Consider the following 20,666-nt stretch of genomic DNA (forward strand, 5'->3'; position numbering starts at 1 on the left):
ATTTGTATGGTTATTGTGTTAACTGTTGTATTATTGATGGTTGAAGAACATTTTAATAAATAAAAAAAGGTTTCCTATATCCTGATAAGGTGCCTCCTTCATGAGGTTTTCTTACAGCAGTGGAAGGAGTGAACTGCCAGTTATCTGTATGCACTGTAACTGTTTGTTGCTTGTTTTTGACATGGTTTTCACATCTTTGGTAATACCATCTTTCCCTATGTAAATGTAAGTCTTGAAATGATGTGTTCTATATTTTTGGCATATGCTTAAAAATTTGTTAATACCTGTATTAACAGATGAGTGTAAATTTGGTTTTCTGCCTTGTAGGATGATTTGAAAATGGGTCTCAGCCTGAAACTGGTCATCAGATGAATAAAAAAAGTAAAATTTGCTACTTTGGGCTGGTTTTTGTTGTACTGAGTGCGGGATATGATGGAGAGACAGTTCTCACATGAATAGTTAAGAGAAACTAGTGCTGAAAGAGAGTACCCAAATGGCTCATGTAGTGAAGTAGCTGTTGAAGCTATTTGTGTTACAGGGACAGCATGTTCGGTAACTGGATGGTCAAGGTTTTGGTTTGCCACACTTTGGCAGTGGCTGCTCATTGGGTACACAGATGGCTATTTGTCATGCCCACATAAAATGCTGCACGGTAATTGCAATGTAGCTGCAATCACATGTGGCTGTGTCTTTTATAGGGTAGGAAATGCCTGTGACTGGGCTCTGGTAGGAGGTGGCAGGTGGGTGTATGGGACAAGTCTTGCACGTATTGGTAACAGGATTGGAATAGCAATGGATAAGGGCAGCCTGCAGGTTAAGTGGGGTGCAGAGCACTACTTTGGGTAGCGTACACATTTTCCTTGTCCATACTTCTTCCAATCCTGCACCCCTTCAGTTATTACATGTGGTTGACCGAGCTGAAAGACTTGTCCTATATACCTACCTATCACAGTCCTGTCACAGGAATCTCATACCTTATAAAAGACAGGGCCATATGTGAATGCAATCATAATATACACTGATCAGCCATAACATTATGACCACCAACCTATTATTGATATAAATCTGACCAGCCAATAACACAGGGCCGGCAAAACGCTGCACAGTGTGCGGAAGTGCTGCACATGTGCACACGTGTGCGACAGTGAGCGACAGTGACATCTGTTATTAGAAATGTGTCCTAAATGAACGGCGGCACCTCCACTTCCCTGTTTATGTGATACAAGCAAGAGCGCAACATACCCAGTCTCGTTTACCCCTGGTGACCGTAACCTTAACAGAGAAGTATTGAGAAATGGCAGGTACTGTGAAAAAGCAAAGGACGGGAGATCTATGTTTTCAGTCATTTAAAAATGACTGGGAACTGCAATTCTTTTTTGTAGCCGTTGGCAAAAACTCAGTGTTTGCTGTGCCACTGAATAATAGACTGCCAGCGTAAGTTTTCAATTGAAAGACACTACAACACATATCACAAAGACGAGTGTAGTGTACTCAACAGTGAAGAATGGCTAGCAAAATTAAATGCCCTTAAGAAAATGGATGAGACATATCAACTCGATTTTACTGTACGTTAAAGTAACTTATACTTCTTGAACTCTTAGTTTCTTGTGTTACATTTATGTCTATTTTACTGTACACTGTACAATGTACTGTTTTCAATTTTCCAGAATGACAACCACACTAAATCTTCACTGAAAGTAAGTTTTAAAATCGCATTAAGAATTGCACAATCTGGGAAATCCTTTTCCAAAGGGGAGTTTGTGAAAGGGTGTCTGATTGATGCTGCAGAACTTGTGTGTCCCACGAACGTTAGCAGGTTTCAAGAAATCAGTATATCCAAACAAACAGTGACAAGATGTATCAGTGCTATGGCCGGCGATGTGCACAGGCAGCTAATAAATAAGGCTAAAGACTTGGTTGCTTTCTCTGTTGCGCTCGATGAAGCAACAGATCTTACAGATACAGCCCAGGTTGTGATATACATACGAGGTGTCGATAAAGCACTTTGTGTAACAGAAGACGTTTTGGACTTAGTACCTTTGAAAGGGACTACTACAGGTGTGGACTTACTCCATACTGTTGAGCAAGCGATTGATGGTGTTGGTATGGACATAACATTCATCTAATTGTCGGTTATTATGAAGATTTCAGATGGAACTGATGAAAGATATAGCAATAATGGTTTTTAAATAACAGGTGATCATCAAGAGGTCTGCGGTTATCATTCTGTTCAGAGATCAGTGAGACAGAAATTATGTGGGTGTAACTGAGGGCACCGAGAATTAGTTATAGGAAACCTTGCATTAGTTTAATGTTATTTGAAATTGTGAATAAGGTTCGTTGAAAGTCGCTAAGTGCTCTCTTTCTTAAGTACTAGATCAAAAACATTATGCGAATTTATGTGTCATCAGTCAAGTTGCCTTAATAAAAACCCACGGTTGTTAACTGTATTACTTGTCTTACTGGGTTAAACTGTTAACATAAAAGTAGACATCTCAATGAGTAGACTGTGACAGTATTTTAAATGTTTAATATGCAAAATACCTTCCCATGGTTGGCTTGCACGCTGTGGAAAGAGCACTAGAATGCGCCGGTACAGAGTATCCCAGCAAGTGGATAAAGTGACATCTGTACCTAGAAACATGAACGCTGACAGCTGTGGCGTGCACGCTGTGACCCGGAAGTTTCAAATGTGCAGGAGCATTGCACGTGTGCAGAATTTATGGCCAGCCCTGTAATAACAGCATCACCTGGTGAGGAATCGCTGCTAGTCAGACACACACATGGTGCACTTACTATCTGTGAGTGTGCTGTCCATGGGAAGAATGGGGAAGGTGCATGATCTGTCCGAATTTTACCGAGGGCAGATTGTGATGGCCCAGAGGCTCGGCAAGAGCAAAGTGTCTCTGAACACACAGTGCACCAAACACTCTGAATGGTGGGCATCCACAGCCAGCGATCCATGTACATACCAATATTAATACCACGGTATTGGCAACTGTGACTGAAATGGACACGTGACCATCAGCACTGGACATTGGCACTGTGGCAGTATGTTGCATGGGCTGATGAATGCTGATACTTTCTTTGTCATGCCAATGGAGGGTGCGAATCCGTCCTCTTCCAGGGTAAACAGCTCCTTGACACTTGTACTGCGGAATGAAGACAAGCTGGTGACAGTTCCAATATGTTGTGTGGACCATGCACATTGGCATCTATGGGTCCAGTGGAGCTCATGCAAGGCACTATGACAGCCAAAGAGTATCATTCACTGGTTTCAGACCATATACACCTCTTCAATATGATCATGTTTCTGATGGCAGTGGCATTTTTTACCAAGATAATACACCATGTCACAAGGCCAGGAGTGTAATGGATTGGTTCGAGGAACACAGTGGCGAGTTTGAATTATTGTGGTTGCCCACCAGCTCACCACATCTGAACCCGATCGAACACATCTGGGATGTGATGGAATGTGGCATCAGAGCTCATCGGCCCCCTCCATATACAGTTGTAGTGCCAGCTTGCTCCAGTCACCTACCAAGGCGTCATTGCTTCAGACATGTCACCACTGCTGACCATGCCAGAGGTGGACATGCTGGCAGTTAGGTAGGTGGTCACAAAGTTCTGGCTGATCAGTATATATCAGCTATGCTGCAATTACTATGCAGCATTCTAGGTGGTCACGACAAGTAACCAACTGCCTACTCACATGGTGGCCATTGCCAAACTGTAGCAAACTGCAAGCTTGACCATCCAATTGCCGAACATGCTGCACATCACAACACTAATGGCTTCAACAGCTGCTTTATTATGTGACCATTAAGATATTCCCTTCCAGCACTAGTTCCTCTGAACTATGGAAATGGGAATTCTCTCTCCAGCATATCTTGTGCTCTCTCCATCCTCCTGGCCTAAACCTCTGCTAACTTGTATTCCACTATCTCACGCTATCTTTGACCTTCTCTCTTCTGTCCTCACCTCTCTTTTCCTTCCCCTACCACACACCCTCAACCCCCCCCCCCCCCCTCCATGCATCTCCCTTCTCTCTTCCCTTTTTGTCTTCCCTTTCATTTCCACCCTCCTTTCCTTTCCTCCCTCTCTTCTCTCTCTACCTGTTTTAGGGTCAACCCTCTCAGTGCCTTTCATGTTGTGCAGCTGCTGAGCCATCTGTCAAATGAGCTGCCCCACACTATCTTGCTACCCCTCTCCACCTCCATCTACACAGACAACTGCTCTCAACAAAAGATAATCAACATTCAGTCTCACGACACCCACGGGTGTGTGTGATTGGGTGTCCCTGTAGCTGTGTGTGTGTGAATGGGTGTACTTTTGCAAGATAAAGAACCGAGAACTCCAAGCCTAGTGTAAATACTGTTTTCTGTTGTGTGTTTCAATGTGCAAACATCAGGCAGTTACACATGAGTGGTGGTCTTTCCTTTATTTTACATATTAGTGGTTTTATGTTTATTTATTTATTTATTTTTTATTTTTTGTTAAGTGCACAGTTTTACATTTGTGAACATTTAAGCAAGGTACTAATCGTTGCACCACTTTCAAATCAATGAGGATCAGATTGGATATTTGTGCACCTTTTTTCACATAGTACTTAACTGTTGACAACTACAACATATGCAAAAGGTCTTAGGTTCCTATTGTCTGCAAGGTCATTAATATATGACCTGAGCTGTAACGGACCTAACACACTTCCCTGGGTACTACTCACCAATACTTCTACTCTTTCACGTGGTTATGAGCTTGACGATTGCCATTAGATATAACTGTTATGGATTTTATGCAAATATTAAGCTGAAAGTAAAAGAAAAGTTATCTGTTGTACTTGAGTAAAACAACCCCTTCAATAATTTACATAGTTAAGAGATTTAAAAAAAGTTCACTCAAAAAATTATGTTGATTGAACAAGTGTATGGGGTGTTACATCAGAATAAATGGTGGCATAAAAATTTCTGATCTTATCAGAGTAGTCTTTTGGGCATTTATCATTTACATTATGCCAATATTATCCCCACAGACCATTTATCTGACTAAAAATTCATGTTCACATATTTTTCACGTATCACAGTTTTACATAACACTTACGTTTGTCTTGCATAAATCCAACATATGGTCATATAATACAGGTAAATTTCTTGGTATTAGTGCAGTAGCTTCATGCACGCGGGATTGTAGTATTACTGTACATTTTTATGTTCAAAAAGAAAGAAACTGAATTATTACAAAACTTAATGAAATGAAATTACTTCTTTGAGTACTTGGCACAATGACACTTCCACACTAGTTCAAAAATTTAATTGAAACAATTTCTAATTATAACATGTTTTAACGTGGTGTGCATGAAGGCCAAACTGTCCAACATGATTTCCCACTATTCTCCCTTTGAGTCTTAACAAAATAAGATCAATTCATTGTTATAACATGCTTTAACGTGGTGTGCATGAAGGCCAAACTGTCCAACATGATTTCCCACTATTCTCCCTTTGAGTCTTAACAAAATAAGATCAATTCATTGTAGTGACTCCCAACAATTAGTGTTGTCAGGAAAGTTCTAATACACAGAATATTTCATAAGGCCAGTGATACAGCAGCTCTGAAACTGTATTGCTGTGCCTATTACTGTTAGGGGTATTTCTTATGTACTCCCTGGGTGAAAGGATAATGAACTTATTGTAGTATGATTCATGAACAATAGTAGTTCACGCATGTCAAGGCACAAACGGAAATTGCATTGTTGGCGGTTCCAAGTGACAATTGTGGCATATGCCCATGTTTTCCACTTGAAGAAAGTGTGTATTCTACAAATTATATCTCTCATTTTCTTATGCAGAATTTATCAATTACCACCTCCATCAGCGATGACAACTCATAACAAATGGAATAGAAATTCACTAAACAACTTGCTACGATTGTGTTTAATCATGCATTAGCTAAGGCATTCACAGCAGACAGCTCAGAATACTTCTAAACGCTCATTGGCTGTCAGAGATTGTGTGAATTAGATGGGCAGAACAAGCCTAAACTCGACCGCCTTCATTCGTGACTCCAACTATAACAGCAATATGGGAGAAGGTGATTCTCTGTCAGTACCTTTTTTTTCAGAATCTATGGTAAAAATGAAGCTATCCATGGTTTTTAAGTTCCTAGCTACAAACTAAATCTCATATCTCTCTCTCTCCCCCCCCCCCCTCCCCCCCTGCCCCTCCCCCTCGCCCTCCCTCTGTCTCCCCTTTCCCATCCCCATTTCCCACCCACAACCCCATAGGAAAGTTTTGCCAGTTTACATTTCTGTTCATGTTATCCATCAGTTTTGTTTCTACATTTTAGTATTTTTGTAATTAATTATCAAAAAATTAATATTTTGATGAATATTTGTGTTAATGTAAAGAGATTTATTGTAATGCTTTCAGGGTACTCACCACAAAAATAAAACTTGCGCACATGAAGGACTGGACTGCTACTTACTTGATAGCAACGGCTATATAGTGATCTCAGAGACGCTGGAACATACTGGACAATTTTTTGGGGAAGTGGAGGGTGCTGTGATGAAAGAAATGGTGGAGCAAGGCATTTTCAGAGAAATTCCAATCTATGATTATCAATCATTGTGCTTCACCATGGTCCCAGACAGTAGTGCTGCTGGTGGACTCTGGACAGTGAGTGTGAATCTTAGTACTAATTTCAAGAATAGACTATTTAGGATCCTAAATCAATGGATTTTGAATTGTAGACCTAACTATGTAGAAGGATGGATAGATACTGATGACATAGGAGAATCACTTAACAGCAGATGGGCATAAATTCCTTGGGATCCAATTGCACTGCAATTTAAAATAGGGTCAATATATAGATAATCTTATAAAGAAGCTCAGTTCAGTATGTTTTGCTCTTAGAAGAACTGAGTGGTTATACTTAAACTGACTGTGTTCAGAGTGCTGCATTGTTGACTGTACACATCGCAGAATGCAGGGAACATCGTGAGTATGTTAATTAATCAGTGCAGACATGGAGTATGTTGGAAAAATTAATAGTTCCACTTTCTGCCAGCACGTGAAAATATGGTGCTGTAGGCAGTCAAAATGTGAAGTGTTTCCTGTTTTGTTGCATGGCTACACACGTTGTTTTCTTTTGTGAAGGGACTGATGGTGTAAAGGGTTAAGAAGGTTGAAGTTTTCTGTATGAAAAGCAATGGCTATTGAGAAGAAAGACCATGCACTGCTGATAAAGTTGTTTTATGAGAATGGCAGCAATAAAAGTGCTGCATTGTGGCATTATCGCCTGCAGAAACGGCTGCATAAAGCCTGCCTGCCAATAAATGGGCTAAAGAATGTGATCAAGAAACCTGAAGAAACAGATGAGTTAGGTGGTGCATCTAGGAGAGGGAGGTGGTCCATTCCCATGTCAGTTGTTGATGAAGTTGCTGTAACTATAGCCGAGCGTGTCCCAAATTCTGCAGCCAGTGCTCAAGCTGTATCGTGAGAATTATGTCTACCTTGTCACCAGTTGAAAGGATTTTTGATGCATTTTACACTGGTATCACTAAAAGATTTAGAATGTGCACCAAATAAAGCCCCAAGATAGGATATAATGCTGTGACTTTGTCCTTCATTTTTTTGACACACACATATATGGATGACGTGGCAGGGAATACTCTTTGTACAGAATGAGGCACTTTTTACTTTTCACAGAACAGTGAATGTGCAGAACTGTCACATATGGGGTTCTACTCCACCGCATGTTGTGTAGGAACATCCACTCCACTCATCTACATTTACATGTATACTGTGCAAATCACATTCAAGTGCCTGGCAGAGGGTTCATTGAACCACCTTCACAATTCTCTATTATTCTAATCTCGTATAGTGTGCGGAAAGAATGAATGCCTATATCTTTCTGTACGAGCTCTGATTTCCCTTATTTTATCATGGTGATCATTCCTCCCTATGTAGGTCGGTGTCAACAAAATATTTTCGCATTCGGAGGAGAAAGTTGGTGACTGGAATTTCGTGAGAAGATTCCGTTGCAACAAAAAATGCCTTTCCTTTAATGATTTCCAGCCCAAATCCTGTATTATTTCTGTGACACTCTCTCCCATATTTCGTGATAATACAAAACATGCTGCCTTTCTTTGAACTTTTTCGATGTACTCCGTCAGTCCTATCTGGTAAGGATCCCACGCCTCGCAGCAGTATTCTAAAAGAGGACAGACAAGCATAGTGCAGGTAGTCTCCTTAGTCATCTTATGTGACTGTGTGATGTGGTTTCACAAACTCCTTCATTCTCAGTCTGTTTTTCATCAAGCAAGGGATACAGCAACATCTGCACATTACAAGGACCTTCTTGTGGAATACATGATTCCAGCTTTGCAAGAATCCAGCTGTCTCCACACTACTACTTTCATGGTAGATGGTGTAACACCGCATGTTGCCATGTCGCTTGCCTGGTGAAAGATTTGCTTAGAGAAACCTATGGTAATTACTGCACCATCTCTAGGAAATTTCAAGACGTGTGGCCTTTGGACTCTTTCTGATCTGAAGGCTAGCACATGATGACATATCGCTCTGATTACACTGGATATGTTCTGAGCAGCTGTCAACTGTGCCATGTTAGAGATGCAGCATTTTGTTGAGTCATGAGAGCATATTGAACACATGTTGTAACATGTGACTATATACTAATAAACATGCCAGATCCACTGTTACCATGTGTTTCCTGTAACTACATCATATTCTGACTGCTTACAGCACCATATTGTCACCTCGTGACACAAAGTGGAATTAGTGTTTTTTTCCAGCATACTCTGTGAGTGCACTGATTAATGAACATACAAATGCTGTTTTGGCACCCTGTGATACATACTGCCTGCACTGCAGCCCTTGGAACACCATCAGTTTAATAATAACTACCCAGTATCTGTCATTGTGCTGACAAAAAGACAAGAGTGATAGCTTCATTTCCTGTTGTCTTATTGACCTATATTCTGAAGCAATGTAGTTAAAGTGAATGAGCTCTATGCTCAACAGAAGAGAGCAGAAGAAATGTCATAGAAAATAGATAACCCAAAGCAGAGGACTCTTCAGCCATTGCCAGTCCAATTTTTCTACTCACTGCATTCTCCACAACTCTTATTTATTTTACACTTATGGAACATTGGAGCTGTAGTGGAAAATCATAATGTCAGACATAGTCCAACAGTGGGTAAGAAGTGGTTAAATATCAAAATTCTTGCACTATCTTCCCAGTACGTCAGTTACTCAATGGTTTTTATTTCTGGCAATGATCATTTTCTGGTGAACTGTGATGTGCACAATTACAGGACACAAAAGAGAATTGTTATGTACATTTTCCTCCTCCTCCATGGTTCACAGTGAAATTACATGTACAAGTGTGAAGGTGTTCATAAGTCACTATGCAACATAAATTAAGAACTTTGTAATACCTACCAACGCAAAAGATTATATGGTCATCTAGAATCAAAGATTGAAATTTACTGTTAGCTATACTGCAAGTAGAAATGTCTGTTATAAAGCTAGGTAACAAGCAATGGTGTATTGAAAACGGGCCTCTGTTATTACAGATGAATGTAACTATTTTCTCACAATGTAACTGAGGTGTTGAATCAGCGATAGGCATGTAAAAAGGACTGAGCATGTTGCTATTTCCGAATAAATCCTCCTTCAGAGGTAACAGAATACTCATAAATACACACATCTAGCTGACTGCATTGCACCGACACTTCACTGCAGGCCAGGTTGTTTGACCTTGATACCCATTAACCCCCACATCACACCCACCTCCAGCCTCTCCACATTCTCCATCTCCCATGGTTCTCTCCTCATTTCTGCCCACATCATTGTGTGCTGTACCCAACTATCTGGGGTTAGAATGAGTTCGCTGGTGCCACATGCATATCCTGTGCATCTGCTACTTGTCGTCCCAGCCATCAGCCACCTTCCTCCACCCTCCCACCTACACCCCACCTGACAACCCTTCACCCAACTCGAGCTGCAGTCTTAGCACAATATAGTCAGTTGAGACTGTGTAGCCATGCAGGTGCATGTGTAGCTCAGAAATGGTATTCATCTAAAAGGTAGCAACATGTGCCTATTGATGACTCGGTGCCTCATTTGTATGATGTGAACTCCTTCCATTATACCATAGTTGTAACTGTTTTCTTTGAGAAATACAAATGTAATCAATGAAATGTTGAATTACAAATAGAAGATAAACAGCAGCTATTTAGTATAAATGCGGAGGCAGAAGATTTTTTTCAAAGTAATGTCAGGGTGTGGGCTCAGTTTCACAAATACACTAATAGTGCCATCTACTGGTATGACCAAAGCATTACTCCAAAAAGCTGAGTGCTCTGTATGAAACAGTGAATCTCAGTCTCTGATGTAGTACCAGTTATACCACTTACAGGAAAAATTATCATTTGATAAAATTCTCTTGCACCTCCAGCCACATAAGTTGGCTTAGTAGAAGGAACGAGAATTGATTGAATGTTACATCTCAGATAGTTCTGATGGAAGGCACCTAGAGTTAATTATGTCCAAGCTTTGCCTCGGTCCTCACAGTAACATTCTCAACTAGAATAGATGAATGTAACGCAGCAGTCATTTATAATTTATTTCTAAATCCAACTGTCTCTTATGAGATACTTCTGTGCCCAATAATAAAAAAATGAAAAGTCCAGGATGGAATAACAACATTATGTAAAGGATAAATTGTCACTCACCACATAGAGGAGCCATTGACTCGCAGACAGGCACAATGAAGAAGACTGCTAAGCACTCAAGTTTTTGGACAAAAATTCCATCTTCCAAAATAGAAAATGCACATACATTCACACACACGTAGGAACTCCATGAAGGTGCTGGGGCCTTTGCCACTGTGAAACACCCATCTTGTACTGAACAAGGGTTCATAGCTCCTAACATACGCAAGTTAGAGCCAATGTTCACTAGACAATTTTGTTCTTGTTTTGGTCCATACTGTGTTCTCCCAAAGCATGGAAAGCAAAGAGCCTGCAGTAGAAAAGATTTGTTTTGCATTATCAAAGATGAAGAAATGCTCATTGATTGTAAGGTATGCATTTAGAGCACATTTTTCCTAGACTTTTTCGCTTGGAATGATCATTCTGAATATTGACCATTCCTCCGGGGACACACTATATTTTGGCTATTGATAGACAGACTCATTAAGCTGAGGTGATACCAGTCAGTGACATCTTGTCAGAAACAACAGCAAGGACCTTTTGAATGATGTGGATTTCCTGTTTTGCCTGTCCAGCTCATGCTGCTACTGATGGAGGGAATCAATTTGAATTGGCATTGTTCCCCTCAAACTGTCCAGGTTCTATGAGTTTCAGCATCACCATGTAACCAGCTATTATTCCACAACTAATGGGATGGTGGAGCACTGGCATAGGCTGTTCAAAGCCACACTTGTCTGTGGGGGGAAAGGGGGGGGGGGACAGCTGACTGCTGCATTGCACTGATCCTACTGGAACTCTGCACAACTTTCAAACCAGACATTGGAGCACTGTCAGCTGAAATGGTGTATGGGGAGACTTTAAGCACACCGTAGGAGTCTCTTTCCACACAACAGCTGTCAGTTGAACCAGAGCTACCACTTTTACTGCAACATGTTGACAACCAAATCTCTAAGCTATGCCCTTTGTCAGCATCCAACCATGGAGGCCAGAAAGATTTTGCTCACAAGGATTTTTATATGTGCTTGCATGTGAAGCTGAGGATAGGTGCTGTCTTATTCTGGATCTTTTTTAGTATTCAGGGTGATGAACATGTGGTTAATGATGTGCAATGTCAAACCAGTAACAGTATCCCTAGAACAGGTTAAAATGCCATATTTGCTGGCACCAGATGCCCTATGTGATAAGAAACCTGAAAAGCCATGTCATTGACTTTAAACAAAACTAGTATTTGGTCTAGCCACTCAACCTGTGTCACCCTAGTCTCAGTAAACAAGTTCACCAGAGATATCAGCAGTTTATACTAAACCAGGATGACAGATACAGTGCAAATATCCACGTATTTTGGGAGCTCTGCTCTATGGCAGTGGTGAGGGGTAGGGGGTGGGGGCATAGGAGGTGAGCCGTGTGGATTGCATCAACTTGTGGCAATGATTAAAAGTGTATATGTTGTTCTTTGGTCTACTGTCCTAGCTTTGCCTGTTGTGTTTTCTCTTAGGTTTTTGGCAGTTTCTGTTTTACTTACTGTTGTCAAATTGTGTTTTTGAAAACTGAAAATAATAACAGTTTATTTGCTTATGGGAGTATCAGTGAATTATTAGTGTGTGTATTATGGAAGAATCCTATAGATCTTTATTTTTGCAGTAAATGTAGTTTTTTTAATAAAACTATAATCTTTTGAGGAAAATTGTAATATTTAAGTGATGTGAACAGTGCACTGCCCCACACACATGTGTTATTGATACACATTATTAGTTTACTCAATTACTAGATTGAAGTTTCAAAGGAAGGAAAATTCACTGAAAAATATTCAAAATTGAGAAATATGTATGCAAAACTAAAAGGCTGTCTAAAGATTGAAGAGAGTAGTTAAAAATTTGTAATTTATTTTGTGTATAGAGTTCTACAATACATCATAACATTGGCTGTTATATAACAATACATGCAGTGGCATAAGCTTTTAGTCATGCATTTCTGAGTCTGATAATCCAAATTGCCTGTTTGCTGAAGCAGGCATCCAGGTCATACGTATAGTCTTCTACAGAGTGCGACTGTACCATTTTCATTGTACACCATATCTTGTCAGGCAACCACTGGACCATTGAGCATTTGTTGCTGAAAAATTTATAAAAAAGTGGCAGGTCACCAATAACAACACTGTGTGCATTTCTCATACACTTTTTGCTTGGTTAATGGAGAGTGTTCCTGATAAGAAAATGATTCTCCCTTGGATATGAAAGTTAAACAAGTTCTGTATTGAAATATGAATCTTTTGCACACAAACACTCTGCTACACTACATTCGTCTGACAGAAGTGTGAAGAGATTTCTGCATAGAGATCTGTGAACACATCACTTCAAATTAGTACTTTTTGCTACCATAAAATCATGTTTGATGATTTATTCATGAGCCGCTGCAAATACTCAATTTTTTCCATTTTCTTTTCTTTCCATTTTTCCTGCCCTTTTGCCCTTCATCCTTTTAATTTTTTTATTGGCACTGTTATTAAAGTAATGGAAATGTGTGTTCAAATTTTATGTCAGAGAAATAAATTTGTCTTTCTTTTTTGAAATGCCCCTTGTACATAATTTTCCTTGCAATTGATGGACAAAGAAAAAATATGAATGTTTCTGTACCTTTAAATATGACAAAACCATTAATTTCTGTATATTTACTCACTGACTAGAAAACAAATCCTTTCTGGCTATAAAAATGTGTTATTCTGAGCACTTCATTCTGTTTTGCAGCCTGTTGCATATGCGCAGTGGCTTATCAGTGAGCTACTGTTGGCTTTGCTCCGAATAAATGTACAGCAGCTCTGGTCTCTAAACTCGGCAACAGCCACACCTCTTGGTAAGCTGTTCAGAATTTCAGACAATAATTAAAAAGCTAATTGCTGTTAAGACTTTTCCTTGTTGGCTGCAATCAATAAATTGTGTTGTGTTGTCTTTAAGAATTTTTGAACGTAAATGAAATGGCACAGATTTTAATGTTTAGCTTTGCGGTACTTCTTTCCTGTGTACTGAAGTGTAATAAGTCTGGTGTAAGAAATAATGACAAAGTCATTATTATTGTTACTTAACAAACCGAGCTAGCAATTAATAATGTCATACTACCTTAAGAGTTTGAATTTGGTTACAGCATGATTAATTTCATGTCAGTGGGCATGAAAGGGAGGCAGTAATTCAGAAAGAAGTGAGACAGCATTGCAGCCTATCCCCATGTTATTCAGTATGTATGCTGGGAAAGCAATAAATGAAACTAAGTCAAAACATGAAATTCAGGGGGAAGGAATAAAAACTTCAACATTTGACAATGACATTATAATCACATCAGAAATTACAAAGGACTTGGAAGAACAGTTCAGTCATTCATTCATTAATGAATAAACTTACACTTATAGCATGTGACTGCACTCCACTTGTAATGATATTGGATTGTACACTGTTGACTGATGACCTCAGATGTTAAGTCCCATAGTGCTCAGAGCCATTTGAACCATTTTGCACACTGTTAATACATACACTTGCAGTTTGTCAGTCTAAACATGATGGTGCTTGCATCCTGGCCAGGTCTTCAGTTTACTTTGATGTGTGTTACATAACTGAGTGGATGATGTTTCGAAAAGAACTTATATAATAAATAATATAAATAAAAGTGAAACAAAAGTAATGGATAGTGGACAAAGTAAATCAAGTGATGCCGAGGAATTAGATTAATAGATTGGATGCTGAAAGTTGCAGATATTTTTTATTTTAATGGGCAGTTAAATACTGAAAAACCGCAAAGTAGAAGATATTCCAATTACATTCTGGCAATTGCAAGATAAGCCTTTCTGAAGAAGAGAAATCCGTGAATGTCAAAAATGTGAGATGTCATAAAGCTCTAATTATCACTCTGAAAAAATCTAGCGGTGACCATGAATTTTGATCACCGTTCTGTTGATATTCGCCCTTCGGTGTGACATGTTTTCTATTGTTGCACGACGTGGTGCTGACTTTGGTTGTGGATGCCTTCTTTTCTGCTGTTCGCGAAAAGTGCACCTCAAAAATCACCTCAACGTCATTTAGGAAATGCTTTCTTCATCTGTGAAAAGAAGAAGAAATTTGTGGCAGCTATGTCAAGAAATTGTGAGAATGAGAGGTAAGGTAAAATTTTTTAACCCACCTGGTTAGCCGTACATGTTCAAGCCCCACTTCCAAGACAGGGAGATGTGCCAGCCCCGGATCGAATCAGCCCAGTGGGTTAATGACAAGGTCAATGTGCGTGCCTACCTGGATATGGTTTTTAGGTCCTTTCTCACATCCCACGAGGTGACTAATTGTCTGGCATCCAAGGTCTTGCCTCAGTTATGCAATTCACAAACATTTAGAAAACTTTCACATGAATAATGCTACTCGCAGACAGTTGGAACACACACATTCTGGCCCGGGGCTAACGTAGTGGTGATAGGAATGGCCTCTGACCATCCCTTAAATTAACTGTGCCAAATCTAATAGTCATGCCAACCATGCACTGATGTGGGACAAGGAAGGAAGGAAAAACAAAATTTGATACCCCCAAAGAAGCAGCATATGTGACTGTGTCATGTGCTGAAAAAGCTGGGACATAGTTGTGAAGCAAAAATACCTTCCTCGGAGAGCTTCCCTTGGTGCTTTGATGTGACAGCTTTTTGTAACCTCATCATGAGGTTTTGGGAGTATGCTCCTTTGAAAATTTGCCCCTTATGAGCATAATCTTTTAACATCACACCATGTCAGTCACAAAAAGCAATCACCACCATGTCTGATGATGGTTGGATCTTACCACTGCTTGTTTTGCTCATTTGTCTTGGGGCCTTGTGATACACCGAGAACTTCTCTATGTGATTAGGCATCAAATCAAAACATCTGGATTGGCCTGACACAGATGCAATGAACATGCAGCTGCCTTGTTCATCAGGCTTTTTGAAAGGTGTTGTGTACATAGTTCTGCGTAGTCAGCGCGTACACAACTTTCCCAATAGAGTGCGCCCCGCTAAGCACAACAGCACAGGCGCAGCGCTTGTCCATCTCCGCACTACGAGATGGCACTGCTATAAAGACGGACCAAATTCTGCTTCTGCCCATCCGCGTATTAATATGTAATGCAGCCAATGAGATTGCTGCTAACGTAGAACCTTTTCTCCTTGCGGATCACACTTGCGCAGTGATAGCTGAACGCGCGAGGTATTATAACGAGTGTACAGACCTCCGATTAGTCAGTCTCCATTAGTCTGTACCGGTCTGCATTAGTCTGCATTAGTCTGTACCAGTCAAGTTTCAGTCTGCGCCTAATAAGATTATCATATTCCTGTACATAGCCATGAAGAGAAATGCATAGACACTTTGTCAAGTATCAGAGATATGTGAGAATAAGATTAACGTACCAAGACCAAAGGAACTTCAGATTGTCAATTGAAAATAGCATCCAGAACCAAGTTAAGTTATTTTTATGCTTGTTATTATTTTAATAAATGTCTTTGAAAATTAATCAAGTTCTGTTTAAAGTTGGTCACCGTCAATCTGCTACTCCAAGCATGCAAGTGGCATTTCTATCGTCTGACCTAACGGCAGAAGATAAACATGCCACGATAACACCACGAGACATATTGCTGACACTCGCCTACTTCGTTAGAGCAACAAGTCAAATAATCTGATGGTGTGTGTACCGAAGGTCTTATAGTACGCACACCACAAAAGGGATGTTGTTATGTATGAGTGACCGGTATCCTCTTTCTACAACACAAATGCACAAGTGGAACTCAGAAAGTTCAAAATTCATTCCAAAATTCACGCCAAAAAACTGACCTACAGCTGATTTTCACTTTATCCCTATCACCTTAACTGAGATGCAACAGGCTTTGAACACCAGGGCCTCCACTTCTCTTTTGATTCCTATTTATTCACAGAGAGATTGTCGCCCCCCTCCCCCCACCATGCCCATTTGTCCCAGGGGCTGATAACCATTCAGTTTACTCCCTTTAATCTACAAACCAACGAACCCTTGTCCTTCATCAAGACTGGGTTGACCCCACTGGAAGTGTCCGCACTACCTAACCACTGCTTCAGGTGATGGTGCGTTATTGCTGTACACTCTCACCAACTCAGCATGGATTTATCCCCTCAAATGCAGAAAATGGATTTGATGGATAGATCAGATAGGTAATGAAAAGATAATGAATGAAACTGAGGAGAAAAGATCTTTACTGCACAACTTGACTAATAGAAGGGATAAGCTGATAGGAAACATTCTGAAGCAAGAAGGAATACTTAATTTGATAAAGAAGTGAAGTGTGAAGTAAAAACTGTAGAGGGAATCCATGACTTGAATGCACTAAACAGTTTCAGACAGATGTAGTAGGGACTATTTATGCAGATAAAAAAGGCTTTCACAAGACAACTGGTGTGGAGAGTTGCACCATACATCATCAGATTGGTCGCTACAGGAACAAAAACATAAAAGTGAGAGTTTCTATTGCTGTGTCCTTGATTATAATGCTCTGTGGTAAGTAGACTTTCTGTTCCCAGTATAATACTTTGCGAGGTAGTGTCATCTGAAAATATTCTCTGCAGAGACTATTTCTATAACACTGTCACTCTGAAATGATATTTTAAATTTATAAAAGGACATACGACTTCCAGTCATACAAATTAATATACCAAGTGTCTTTCCTGAGAATCTTTGGACACATTTTCTGTGGTGTTTCAGTAGAAATTTGAACTTTTATTTCTGCAGTGTGTTAATAGGATCAACCCAGATGAATACCGCTCATAACACTTCCAAGTGACGCTCAATGGCAGTGGAAAAAGTCAATCAGATTTGCATTAGAAACAAAATACTTTAAGGCAAAATTTTATGTATTTATTCCTTATAGCTAGTGTAGATTCTTGTACCACAAGGAAGTAAGGAAGAGGATGTTGTTATGGGTGACTGGTATCCTCTTTCTACAACACAATTGCACACGTGAATTAATACAGTTCTTATTTATATGAACTTTTATTTATCTTGAATAGAGTCCATGTGTTCTGGTACAAGCTCATCAGCTATAGTCCTCCTGCAGGCAATGTCAGTAATATTGCTATTACAAGCTTTAGTCACACTGCTAGTCCCGCTATAATCACTAATCTGGTTGCTATGTACTGTTGTAGCTTGTGACATGAACTGGGCCAGCTCTGCAAGTGAATGGCGGATGCCAAACTGGATGAGTGAGTCAGTGAGGCTTTCTGGTCAATGGTGGAGGCCTAAATACATACTGTCGAGAGGGCATTGGTGGCATGTTGCTTGCAGGTGTGTCTCTGCCCTCTTATGTGATAGGTGCACTTGATCCAGCACCTACTAATTGATCTTCACTTCATCTCTGCTGACCAGTGTGCTGGTGACAGCTTATACCAGCACATTACTACCCTCTCCCCCCCCCCCCCCCCCTCCACTGCAATGCTATGTTGTTGTCTTGTAGGGAGGGGGAGGCAGGATGCTGGATGTAGAGATGGGCCGGGAGCCGTGAGGTTACTGTGGAGGATGGCGTACTGTCGACGTTCCCTGCCACCTGGCTTGTGAAGCAATAGGAACATCCTCCGGAAAACTTTTTCCCAGAAACCACAGTTGCCATAAACCCTGAAAAGAACAAGATCACACAGCACAAAGTGATACTTGAGGGCCATTGGCAGCAACAAATGCTGCGGTGGGTGTAGCAAGTGTAGCAGCATCCAATAGCGGTGGCCATGCAGAAGTTCCACCAGTGATGGTCCGTCTCGTTGTGGGAGTGATAGGAGGTGAGAAAGAGTTGCAGTGCCTGTTTCCATGTGTGGGTGGTGTGAAGCTTGGCCATCTGTTGTTTAAAAGTGTGTACGAAGTGTTCTGCCTCTCTGTTGGACAGGGAGTGAAATGAGCCTTGTTAGATGACAAATGCTATTTCTGTCACAAAACTCTTCAAAGTCATATGAAGTGAACTGTAGTCCATCGTCCAACACAAGTACCTCTGGAGAACCTTCTATGCAAAATATGGAGGACAACTCTTGAATGGTTCTAAGTGATGTAGTAGAAGCCATAGGCACTGCAAATGGGAACTTGCTAAAAGAGTGTACCACTATGAGCCAAAGAGTATTCCAGAATGGTCCTGCAAAGTCAGTGTGCACTCATTGCCATGGTGACGGAGTCTTAGGCCAAGCTGCAAATGTCTGTTGTGGAGTGGATTGGTTTTCCACACATGTGTGACACTGTGCCATCGTCTGTTCAATGTGGGCATCCATGCCCTGCCAAATACGGTACCAGTATGCTAACTGTTTAGTGCAAACAATTCCCCAATGTCCTTGGTGGAGCAATTACAACATACCCTTTGCAACACTTTGGGGATAGGCACACGTGATTGTCCACTGTCATTTTGAACTAGAATCACACCCTGTTGAACTGAATGTACATGCCAATGTACAAAATATCGGCACACAACTGAATTCTGGACACTGTTCAATGACCAAGGCCAAGATGTGCAAATGTAATGCAACAAAATCTTCTGATCAGGGCCCGCGTCCATGGCCTGTGCAATTTTTCTGTACTGCAAGGGAAAAGATTCCAGCAATTCAGAGTCCAGCACATCGATTTGGCTTTGCCAACTAATGTGTTGGTGACAGCTTATGCCAGCACAGATAGTGAAATGTGCAGATTAATGATATATAATAATAAACACAGCAAAAGACCTACTATGACTAGTGCTTTACCGCGTTGCATGGCAGTAGCGGACAAACAATTCAGCATGGCCTAACACATGAGTTGGAGCAAGGAAAGTGTTCTATGAAAACAGAAAATTATACTGTAGTGGGCTGTATTGATAATGAAAATTGGTAAACATCTGTGCTTTGGACTATCTCAGTCTCATATGCCATATTGCACAACACAGTGTGTCTGTTTTCATCATACAGCTGTGCTACTTAGTTGTTGTTGGAGTACGGACCTGCCTTTTCTTTTGCTGTCCCTATTAATACATTTTGTTAAATAAAGCATATAATCTAGTTGGGACTGTTGTAAGAAAATAGGAACGTAATATATCACTATAAAAAATATTTTTATTATTATGAGTAACAAACTAGCATTTTCTGTTTGCACCTGGTGTTGCATGAAATGTGTGAGAAGCAATATTCGTTGAGAATGACCCCACCTACATCCTGCAAAAGTGGAGTTACAAATATCTGGCCAAACACCAGAGAAAATGCACACGATGATTCTTAGGGACTCCCCCCCCCCCCCCCCCCCCCCCCAAAGAACCATGGACCTCCTCGTTGGTGGGGAGGCTTGCGTGCCTCAGCGATACAGATAGCCGTACCATAGGTGCAACCACAACGGAGGGGTATCTGTTGAGAGGCCAGACAAACGTGTGGTTCCTGAAGAGGGGCAGCAAGCAGCCTTTTCAGTAGTTGCAGGGGCAACAGTCTAGATGATTGACTGATCTGGCCTCGTAACATCAGCCAAAATGGCCTTGCTGTGCTGGTACTGCGAACGGCTGAAAGCAAGGGTAAACTACAGCTGTAATTTTTCCCAAGGGCATGCAGCTTTACTGTATGATTAGATGATAATGGCGTCCTCTTGGGTAAAATATTCTGGAGGTAAAATAGTCCCCCATTCGGATCTCCGGGCGGGGACTACTCAAGAGGACGTCGTTATCAGGAGAAAGAAAAGTGGCGTTCTATGGATCGCAGCGTGGAATGTCAGATCCCTTAATCGGGCAGGTAGGTTAGAAAATTTAAAAAGGGAAATGGATAGGTTAAAGTTAGATGTAGTGGGAACTAGTGAAGTTCGATAGCAGGAGGAACAAGACTTCTGGTCAGGTGGATACAGGGTTATAAATACAAAATCAAATAGGGGTAATGCAGGAGTCGGTTTAATAATTAATAACAAAATAGGAGTGCGGGTAAGCTACTACAAA

General features: G+C 40.7%; 1 protein-coding gene across 2 annotated transcripts in view; it reads left to right on the forward strand.

Annotated features, from left to right (window-relative positions):
* The window catches only part of LOC124615372 (voltage-dependent calcium channel subunit alpha-2/delta-3-like), a 332,033-nt gene that overhangs the window by 280,513 nt on the left and 30,854 nt on the right, over positions 1 to 20,666 (forward strand). For both annotated transcript variants that reach the window (XM_047143196.1, XM_047143197.1), the window contains exons 23-24: positions 6,426 to 6,671; positions 13,477 to 13,582. In XM_047143196.1, the coding sequence (XP_046999152.1) occupies positions 6,426 to 6,671; positions 13,477 to 13,582 (352 nt within the window). The remainder of the gene's footprint in view (positions 1 to 6,425; positions 6,672 to 13,476; positions 13,583 to 20,666) is intronic.

Source organism: Schistocerca americana, chromosome 5, assembly GCF_021461395.2.
Source record: "Schistocerca americana isolate TAMUIC-IGC-003095 chromosome 5, iqSchAmer2.1, whole genome shotgun sequence".
NCBI lineage: Eukaryota > Metazoa > Arthropoda > Insecta > Orthoptera > Acrididae > Schistocerca > Schistocerca americana.